General features: G+C 41.2%; 1 protein-coding gene across 1 annotated transcript in view; it reads left to right on the top strand.

Moving 5' to 3' along the window:
* Positions 1 to 10485, top strand: part of LOC118420028 — a 27579-nt gene that overhangs the window by 346 nt on the left and 16748 nt on the right. The window contains exons 2-4 of the mRNA XM_035826734.1: positions 1341 to 1430; positions 5745 to 5826; positions 6063 to 6353. Coding sequence (XP_035682627.1) covers positions 1341 to 1430; positions 5745 to 5826; positions 6063 to 6353 — 463 coding nt within the window. The remainder of the gene's footprint in view (positions 1 to 1340; positions 1431 to 5744; positions 5827 to 6062; positions 6354 to 10485) is intronic.

Raw genomic sequence — 10485 nt, 5'->3', positions numbered from 1 at the left:
CTTTTCTCATAATTTGCTGCCATCTGATATTTACAGAACGTATCAAAAATGTCTTGTAAAACACACTTTCTTTTGGAAAAAAGAATTGTTAAGATGTTGCATAAGATCAGTAAAACTAATTTCTCAACTTAATACGTAAACAAAAATGTAATTTGTCTGGAGAATTCGAAGAATTGAATATTGATACCCGCTTATACCATGATTTGTTTCTTTGTAATCTATCAACACCCAATGTAAATGAATCAAACCATCACTTCTTAACAGGGAGTTTGATTTTATCCAAACATTTAAGATAAGTTTTCTTCAAGCTTCTTGTCTCGCCATAAAATGTCTGTTAATGTAGAACTTTTTTGCATTGGTATGGCTATGGCTATGTCTTTAGCTTGCGCCTGCGTGACAAAAATTGTAAAAGAAGCCGCCAAAATTCTGCAAAATTTTTAGCCGAAATTTCTACCCTACATTATCACGTTATTGTGGTGTTTCATCCTCAAATATTGCCTGGCAAAGTGATGTAAAGAAATACATTTTAAAAAATTGTAACAGAAGCCTCTTAAATTCCGCTAGTTTTCTATTCAAAAGAACCTAAAGGCTAGTGGCGTTATTTTTAACTAAAGGTGCTGTCTCCCTGTACTTGCGTCACTGCGAGGTTCGTTCACTGCGTCACTGTTTTGTTATTTTCTCCGATTTTGTATCATTTAGATTTAGTGCGTAATACGTAAAAGTATGACTTAGAAGACGACAAAAGAAATTTGTTAAGTATCTTAACTAACTTTTTAATCCCGCAGTGACGCAATCGTGACGCAAGTGAAGCGAGATACTACCTTACCTCTTTGTCGTCTGATAATTACATATCAAAAACATTGCAAAGGACAATAGCCGATTGACATGGGAGAATTGTTTGGGAAGAATGAATGGCCAAAGTTTTACATAAGATCACTATAAAACTAAGTTCACAACTTATAGTCTTAAACAACAATTCCAAGTAATTTTCGGAGAAGAACTAGAAAGATGCATTCTATGATGAGAATGGCTTAAGATGGTGGCATTTTTGTAATTATTGATGAACATAATCGACCGATCACTTTTAAGAATTTCATTTTACTCGGACGTTGAAAGATTAGGTTTTAGGCATTATTATACATCATCAGAATTTTTGAAGTTGTTGTCGTGTTAGAGTACATTCTTTATCTGGAGTTTAGAAAGTATGATTCTGTACTATTACCTGCAACATCAAATATTGATGTAGTTCAACAATTTATCTCTAATACAATCCATGTTAATGGAAGCATTTTAGTGATGTTTCCAAATGTAACATCAAGTCATTGTTGATTTGTCAACAGCAGAGGACACAGACAGGGTGGGCTGTAACGCTGCAGGCCTGTACGAGAACCCGGTGTACGCGGCGGGTGCGTTACCACAAGACGGCGGAGGTACGTTTTGTGGTTTGCATTCTCTTAAAATGTACCACAAAGGAGTGTGTGTGTGTGTGTGTGTGTGTGTGTGTGTGTGTGTGTGTATGTGTGTGTGTGTGTGTGTGTGTGTGTGTATGTATGTATGTATGTGTTATTGTGTGGACAAATACGCTGTTAATGGACCGGAAAGACATTACCTTTTCTGTGAATTCCAATGAAGGAACCTTTTCATAACAGTTTTTAGTGCATGGATAGTATAAAATGTCATGCAACTGGATCTATCTATATCTATTGCAAACTCCTCCTTTGAAACGCGACATCATGCAAATGTATCTAAATAAATGGGTCAAAATTGACATCTAGAATGAGTATATGTACTGTGCATGTTCTTTTAAAGAGCCTTTTCTCATGATTTGCTGCCTTCTGATATGTACAGAACGTATCCAAAATGCCTTGAAAAGAATAAAAGTCCATTGAATTTGTAAAATCTTGCATAAGATCAGTAAAACTAATTTCATAACTAAATGCGTAAACAACTATTGAGTAATTTGTCTAGAGAAGAATTGAATAATGAGACACGGTGATTAGCTTCTTTGTGATCAATCAAAAACCAAACCAACTAAACCATCACTTTTTCATCGGGAGTTTTATCCAGACGTTTAATATTAGTTTTCTTCAAGCTTCTCACTATCAGATGTAAAATGTAAAAGTTTCTTTCCATTTTAAATGACTTTGTCTTTGGCTTGCGCTTGCGTAGCAAAAAAATTTGAAAGAATTCTGCTAAATTTTTAGCCAAAATTTCTACCCTACAATTTCACGCTGTTCTGGGGTTTTATCCGGCGAACACTAAAAATATTGCCGGATAACGTGATATACAGAAAGACATTTGAAAAAGAAATGTAACAGAAGCCGCTGAAATTCCGCTACCCAAAAAGGCCTAAAGCCTATATAATCTCGCCTTTTTGTGTTTTTATCCGGCGGGAATCTAAAATATTGCGGGTGAACTTGTGGAAAAAGACACGCTACAGAAAACACGCGTACGGCCCCTCTAGATTCTCCACTATAGTTACTTCGAGGCATTTAAAAATGGCAAAAGAATTCACTAAAACATCTACCCACAACTCAAGCCGGTATTTTCACGTTTTTGTGGGGGTTTCGTGCGACCGATATCTAAAATATGTTAAGATGTAAAGAAACGCTAGCGTGACAGCGAGCTCGCTGTGACGCCTGTACCTCCAAAATTCTGTTATATTTTTACCTACATGAATCCAAGTCAATACTTTGTGGGACCATCTCTCGGCGTGAGCTAAAATAAGGAAACTATAAGCAGACGGTGTAAACATACGCGATACTTTTTCTCACTGCAGTGGGCATTCACGTACTGTCACAATGGAAAAAATCTAACATTCACAATTGCGAATTCAAGTGTCCACAACAATATTGTCTACTTGTGGTATGCATATGTCACAGGGGAGATTGGAATCCAGGGGGATTCGGAATCCTTCTAGGGAATTCTTCTGTATTTCCAATCTCCCCTAGGGGCATTCCAAATTCCCCTAGGGGACATTGGAATTCTTCTGTCATTCTACCGCAATTCCAATCTCCCCTAGGAGAATTCAGAATTCTCCTAGCTAAGGAGAGATTGGAATTCTACCAGGACAACCTTTGATGAACTTGTTTGGGAACATAGATTAAACCATTTCACCACTTTTAATCAATTCCACCTTGGGGATTATAAAGCCTACATTCATCAGTACAAGCTATTCTAGGTAAAATACTTAATATTTTTTACTGTTCTTTTGTCGTGCCACCTGCTATACTGTAACTATGGTGACAGCCGTCTGGTCAATTCGCTCATCTAATTTGTTTGGGCAATCGTGGATTGTTCTGGGAGAGATTCACCCTCGCCTCCTCACCGGTCCCATAGCCTCACCGGCCGTAGGGGCAGCAATGCCATCAACGTAGGTTTTCCATCTCCTTCTATCTTCAGCCAGGGTTTCTAGCTGATGCACTGTTTGTCCCGACCATTCTTTCAGGTCACTTGTCCAAGTCCGTCGTGGACGTCCCCTAGGTCTTACACCCTCCGCCCTGCCTTGCAATATAGTGTGAGTTAGAGTGCCCTTTGCTCTTGCAGCATGGCCAAACCACTGTAGCTTCTTCTTTTTCACAAGCGAGAGGAAACTGGGACATGGGCCTACCAGGCATTGACACGCTGCATGACTTCTCCGTTTGTGGTGTGCGATGACCAGTGGATCCGAAGTAGTCTTCGGTAGCAGTTCATCTCGAATGCATTAATCCGTTTCACAATCTCAGTCCATGCTTCAGCTCCATATAGGAAGACTGATAACACAAGGGAGCGCAGTAGTTGGATTTTTGTTTGTGGGGAAATGTTATGGCTATTCCAGAGAGATTGGAATTCCCAATTGTATTTTGCGATCTCAATCTAATCCAAAGATTGTCCTGGTAGAATTCCAATCTCTCCTAGGAGAATTCTGGATTCTCCTAGGGGAGATTGGAATTCCAGTAGAACACCAAAAGAATTTTAATCTCCCCTAGGGAAGATTGGAATTCCAATCTCCCCGAGAATTCTGAATCCTCCTAGATTCCAATCTCCCCTGTGACACATATATAGTTATATCGTTGAATTTTGCCGAAGAAGAGAATAACTTCCCATCGAAGATGACTCCCTATTTGGACGACATTATAACAGGCCTACGCGCGCAAAATTGCAGTCTCGTCACCGGAACGTACTGCGCCTGGAATGTAGATAGCAGTCATTAAAGGAAGATATGAAATGTTGTCTACTCACAGATAGTACCGAAGTAGAACACCAAAAGAATTTTAATCTCCCCTAGGGAAGATTGGAATTCCAATCTCCCCGAGAATTCTGAATCCTCCTAGATTCCAATCTCCCCTGTGACACATATATAGTTATATCGTTGAATTTTGCCGAAGAAGAGAATAACTTCCCATCGAAGATGACTCCCTATTTGGACGTCCGACTGTGAATTCACGCGCGCAAAATTGCAGTCTCGCGAGACCTGGCGCCGGAGATTGGAATGTAGATAGCAGTCATTAAAGGAAGATATGAAATGTTGTCTACTCACAGATAGTACCGATGTTGAAGACAACTGTGAGTTCCCCAGAAGCTTCAACGCAATACTGCATCGTCCCAAGCTGCTCCTCTTTGTCATCATGGCCATTGTTGTAGCAGCCGCCATTGGTGCAGGAGTTGGTCTCGTCACATTTCCCACGTCCGTAGATGAGGCTCACCCTCTCTCACCCAACAATTCTCTGGAGAGGAGTGGTACGTCAAGCCGACCAGTGTCACCGTTTCCCGCCAACCCTACCGGCCCTACACTGGAAAACAAAACTGGAACCCTCTCGGTTGGTTCCCTATGATTGCATTCGTCGTGCGATTTGAGACCACTAGGGTTTCTGGGTAAAGAGCACTAAATCAGAGTCCTATCCAAATAGATAGAAACATGTAAGAAACAGGATCTCAAAAGTCACCTACCTGAGATTTAGTCCATGGAAACTCACAAAGTCTGACCTCTAAAGTATTCACCTAGTGGTTTTCAGCCGAAACCTACCGGCTGAAACCCACCTCGCATCACCTGACGACCTTTAACTTCTATAAACTATAGAATAAAGTCCTTTTTCTTCAATCAATCTTTATTAATCTTTGAAAAACAAACAACAAAAAGAAAGCATGGTAGCTAGCTACAAATACATAAATAAATAGACACAAATAAACAAGTCTTGATAACATACACGCTGTACTTACTCGACTATTTAACGAACACTCCAAACATGACTAAAAGCCTATTTGTCTAACAAAAAAAACAGAGCCAGAACCTTTACCTGTAACTTCCAGCTCCATATTGCCAAGTACCTGTAACTTTGCTTGAGTACCTGTAACCTTGCGTCGCTCTATTTGAAACAGTTGCTTGAATAACTGTAATCCTACCTAGATCTATTTGACTGTGAGGGAAGACCCAGCCAATTCAACAATCCTGCCCACATGGACGACAGCTGATGGTGTGAAAAGTGTGTCTCCGAGTGTGTCTCCGAGTGTGTCTCCGAGTGTGTCTCCGAGTGTGTCTCCGAGTGTGTCTTCGAGTGTGTCTCCGAGTGTGTCTCCGACCGATTCCCATCTGGAAACGAGCCCGTTTCCACAAGCTGGAACAGCAAAGACGGTCACTACGGCAGCTACAGACAAGGTATTTATAAAAGGTTTAAGATTTTTGAAATGCCTCAACCTATAATGAATCACAGTTTATATGTATTGTACAACGATACGAACATGATTGTATAATTATTTGTCGCCAGGTTTTGACACATGATGTCGAAAAGACAAGATTTGACCAGCTTCAGGAGACATCAAAGCAACACCCTTCAGTGACTCACGAAGGTGAGGCATTTGTCCTACTAAGCATCAGTGCCCAACTAGAAACAGCTGTCCAATGTTCTGTACCGACGTGTCCTGCTAAGTCATCTCAATCTTCGACGACTGTAGTCCCTAATGAATGTTGACTTATAGAAAACTATTCTGTTCTCTTGTTTTCTCTCTTAATTATTTGCCGGGAGATGACAGGAAATGCCCATCGATCACATTCTGCAATAATACCCTCTCTTTTCCCCACACAGGAGAGTGCTACCAAAGTCTGGGTTGCTGGAAGGAGAGACCCAACCGCGCCATTCCATCCCTTGAGGGAACAGATCCACGCTTGGATGACAGCTATGGAGCACGGAGTAACCCTGTCGAGAAGTGTTACCAGGTAGCACATTCTCGTGGGTTTACCGTGTTTGCTGTGCAGAATGGCGGACAGTGTTTCGGGTCTGCTAATGGCCACAACACTTTCTTCAAGTACGGACGTTCCTCTGCCTGTGGAGTGGACGGGGAAGGCGGGCCTTGGGCAAATGATGTCTACCTGATTGGTATGTAACGCTCGATGACTGCCTTTTGCGTCTAGAAGAGGCTTCTTTTGTACACTGAAATGCACCGTTTACGATACTTCACTTAATACACACAATAATACCATGAGCGTTTTAGGTACGCGACAGGATTCTCGTAGGCTGACCACACGTCTCTATGTACCACGATGTCCGTGTCAAAATAATATATGCCCTAGCCAGATATTAAATGATGCTATAGGGACTTTTACAACATTGCAACGGTGGTCAAAGGTCAGGTGTTGTCATCTGACGTGTTTTGTGTGAGCTCTCCAGAATTCGCGTTCTGGAAGCTCTCGAGCGGTGCTAACCGTTTTTTTTTATTTAGTAGTGTTACATAAGTGTGTGCTGACTTTCGTCGCTGCCTTGGAATTACTTTCTTTCAATCTTTGGAAGACTTTGTGCCCGTCTTTTGAAGACCAGTGGGAGGGCTACTCCGACAGGAAAGATGGCGGCACGTGACGACATTTCAAGGCTCCAAGACACCAATCTTTGGATCAAAATCGACGCGGTCGGTATGCCCAAGTTGTCTGAATTTGATATAGTTGAAGCACTGTACAATACTGTTCAGAATGAGTTGGATGATTCCATAAAACCAGAAGAAATCCTAGGCGCACAGTACCTGAGCCAGAAGCGCACCTGGGTAATTAATTTTACATGCCTGGATGCCAAGGCGAAAGCAATCAGCGTAGGTCGAGTAGTTGTCGGTTCAAAATCCTACGGAATCCTGGATTTCCAGAAAACGGGTTTAAGGAAAACCGAAATCAGGATTTCTATCCATGGTATTCCGCACAGTGTATCGGATGATGAGGTTGCACAATGGGTGGACTCGAGAGCTGAAAGGACGACAGAAGTCCTGAGACATCAGAAGAAGAACAGGAATGCGGACTCCCCCTTTCAGCACCTGTACTCGGGCCACAGATTCTGTTATGCGTCGAAGATCACCAACCCTTTCCAGCGGTACGGTACCTACAGCATACCTGACCCGACGGATACAGGTTCTCTGATTGACATTGAAGTGACAGTTTTCCACGATGGCCAGCATATCAACTGCAAATCTTGCAAGTCAGAGGACCATGCATTCCAAGAATGCCCTCATCGCATCACTTGCCACAACTGCGGAAAAAAAGGTCACACAAAAAAGTGGTGCAGGGCCGAAAGAAGTAATCCATCAAGAGAAAGAAGAGATGTTGAGCAGAAAGTTCAGCAAGGACTCAGAGCTGCCCGGGAGGCGTCCAACTCTCGATCGACTAGTGCTTCAAGAGCAGTCGTTAATAACAAAAATAGTGGAGAAGATCAAGACTGGACAGACTGGGCTTCTGGTGATCCCGATGAGACAGCCGAGAGTCTAGTTACAGGGGACAGTGATGGCGCAGAGAACACTCGGTGTGAGACAGAGTCATTTGCAAACCCCCCACATCAGGAACAAGCCGGTCTCTCTGGTGGAACCAATCAGAGAAGACTTACACGTTCAACGCGCCCAGCGCCCACCAGCACTGAGGACACTAGAGATCAAGGTCAACGGCGTCAACCTGGGACATCAAGGTCAACTAGGAAGAGAAAGAATGTTCTGACTCCGCCTGACAAGTCGAAGCCGGACAAACTGTACAAAGACGACGGTCGCCACAACGATCAGAGGAGAAACAAAGACAATGGGTAGGACTTAGGTCTATCTTCCATCAACACCCATGGTTCGACTACTCACCATCAACACGCGAGGCTTAAGGAAACGAACGGTACGGCGAACTGTTTTTCAATACCTTAAAGATAAGAAGATAGACATTGCTTTTATGCAAGAAACTTACATCAGCAGTGCTGATATAGAGACATGGAAGACAGAATGGGGAGGGATGCTTTACGCACACCCTGGTACCTGTCATAGCAAAGGACAAGTTATTTTGATATCTAAAGGTTCCAACATTAAAAATGTGGAATTTATAGATATATCTGAGAGGGTCATTGGTATAAAATTTATACACCATGGTGAGAAATTTGTTTGTTTCAATGTATATGCTCCTAACAATGTACTGAGTAAGAAACTGTTCTACAAACAGGTTCTAACTCAACTGCAAGAACATTGTTGTGACGGTGAATATTTTATGTTAGCTGGTGATTTCAATACAGTACTCAATCGTGATCTCGACAATGTAGCAGGGAAAGAGCATGATAAAGCAGAGGTTAAATGTTTTAATAATTTGACAGACAACCTTGAACTACTTGACATCTGGAGAGTCTTCCATAGTGAAGACAAGGATTACACATGGTCTAAGAGAAACCCTTTTACAGCCAGGAGACTAGATTATCTCCTGATTAATGACTTTTTGTTTGATAAAACTACTGCATGTGAAATCATCTCTTTCCCCTGCAGTGATCATAGAGCTGTTGTATTGGATATGTCTGTAACACAGTTTGACAAAGGACCTTCATATTGGAAATTCAATAATTCATTTCTAAAAGATAAGGTGTTTGTTGATCGTGTTAATGAAATCATAGGAAACATCCAAGAAGGCCTTAGTGACTCTGTGATCGAAGATAAACAGTTAATATGGGACATCTGTAAGAGTAAGATAAAAACTTTCTCAATTAGTTACGGGAAACAAAAGGCTCTTGAAAAACGATCCAAACACAACATAATTGATGAAAAATTAGAACGGATGGAAAAACAATTAGCTTCCGATCCAAAGAATTTAACTTTACAGCAACAGGTGCACGACACAAAGGCTGAGTTTGAAGCATTAGCCCTTCACGAGGCGCATGGTGCACAAATCCGCTCAAAAGTTAAATGGATTGAGGAAGGAGAAAAAAACACAGCCTACTTTCTTCGACTTGAGAAGTCACGTGCCATACACAATGTTATTACAAGCCTCAGAACACCTGACGGTCACATAATAACAGATCAAAATAAATTATTGGAACAACAAGTCGATTACTATAGAAAACTATACAGTAAAAACGACGATTTCGACATAGAAAGCTTTGATGACTTTATTACAGACGTAAATTTTCCGACGTTGTCTGACATGCAAAGTAAATCTTGTGAAGGGTTGTTTACTATGACGGAATGTACATCTGCTCTACGTAACATGACAAATTGCAGTCCCGGCCTAGATGGCCTTACTACTGACTTTTATAAAGTCTTTTGGAGCAGAATAGGATCTATGGTTTTGAACTCACTAAATGAGGGCTACACGAAGAACCAGCTTTCTTCCACTCAACGTAAAGGGGTTATATCCTTACTCTTTAAAGGGGGTGAACACCAAGATTTAAGTAGAGACCAGCTGTCTAACTGGCGACCTATCTCAATCACAAATACGGACTACAAAATAGGTGCAAAGATATTAGCAAGTAGATTACAGAACATTATCTCTCACATTGTTGGACCAGACCAAGTTGGATATATCAAGGGACGTAGTATTTTGAATAACATACGAGCCATAGATGACATAATTTGCTTTACTAGAGATTCTAATGTTCCAGGTGCCATTCTCTTCTTAGATTACAGCAAAGCTTTTGATACTATTTCCAAAGACCTCATTATAAAAGTTCTTGAAAAGTTCAATTTCGGTTCAGATTTTGTTCAGTGGGTAAAGGTATACACTAATAATGCCCGTAGTTGTATCAATCATTGTGGTCATATCTCTGAATGGTTTGATCTGGGAAGAGGTGTACGTCAAGGATGTCCCTTGTCTTCTCTTCTGTTTATTCTAGCCACAGAGCTCTTTGCTCTTAAAGTCCGCCAGTCTTCCGAAATCAAAGGTATTACATTATCTGGGCTTGGCGACTCCGATGTTGAATCTCGAATTTTTCAATATGCAGATGATACTGAACTGATACTTGGTGACAAAATTTCTATTGATAGAAGTTTAGATATTATTAGACATTTTTCCGTTTTTTCTGGTCTAGTTTTGAACAAAGAAAAAACAGTAGCCATGTGGCTAGGCCCTTGGAGACACTGCTCTGAACAAGCTAGTGGGCTAAAATGGTGCACCACAGCAAAATGCTTAGGGATTGTTTTCTCATCTGCATGTTGTGCCTCTGAAGTAGAAGTAAATTGGAGCAAAAAATACTGTAAGATGAAAACATTTTATCATCTTGGCTTCACGCAACCTTAGTCTTA

This window comes from Branchiostoma floridae, chromosome 7 (genome assembly GCF_000003815.2).
Source record: "Branchiostoma floridae strain S238N-H82 chromosome 7, Bfl_VNyyK, whole genome shotgun sequence".
Classification (NCBI taxonomy): Eukaryota; Metazoa; Chordata; class Leptocardii; order Amphioxiformes; family Branchiostomatidae; genus Branchiostoma; species Branchiostoma floridae.
Note: the sequence above shows the minus strand (reverse complement) of the source record. Positions and strands in the feature narration are given on the sequence as shown.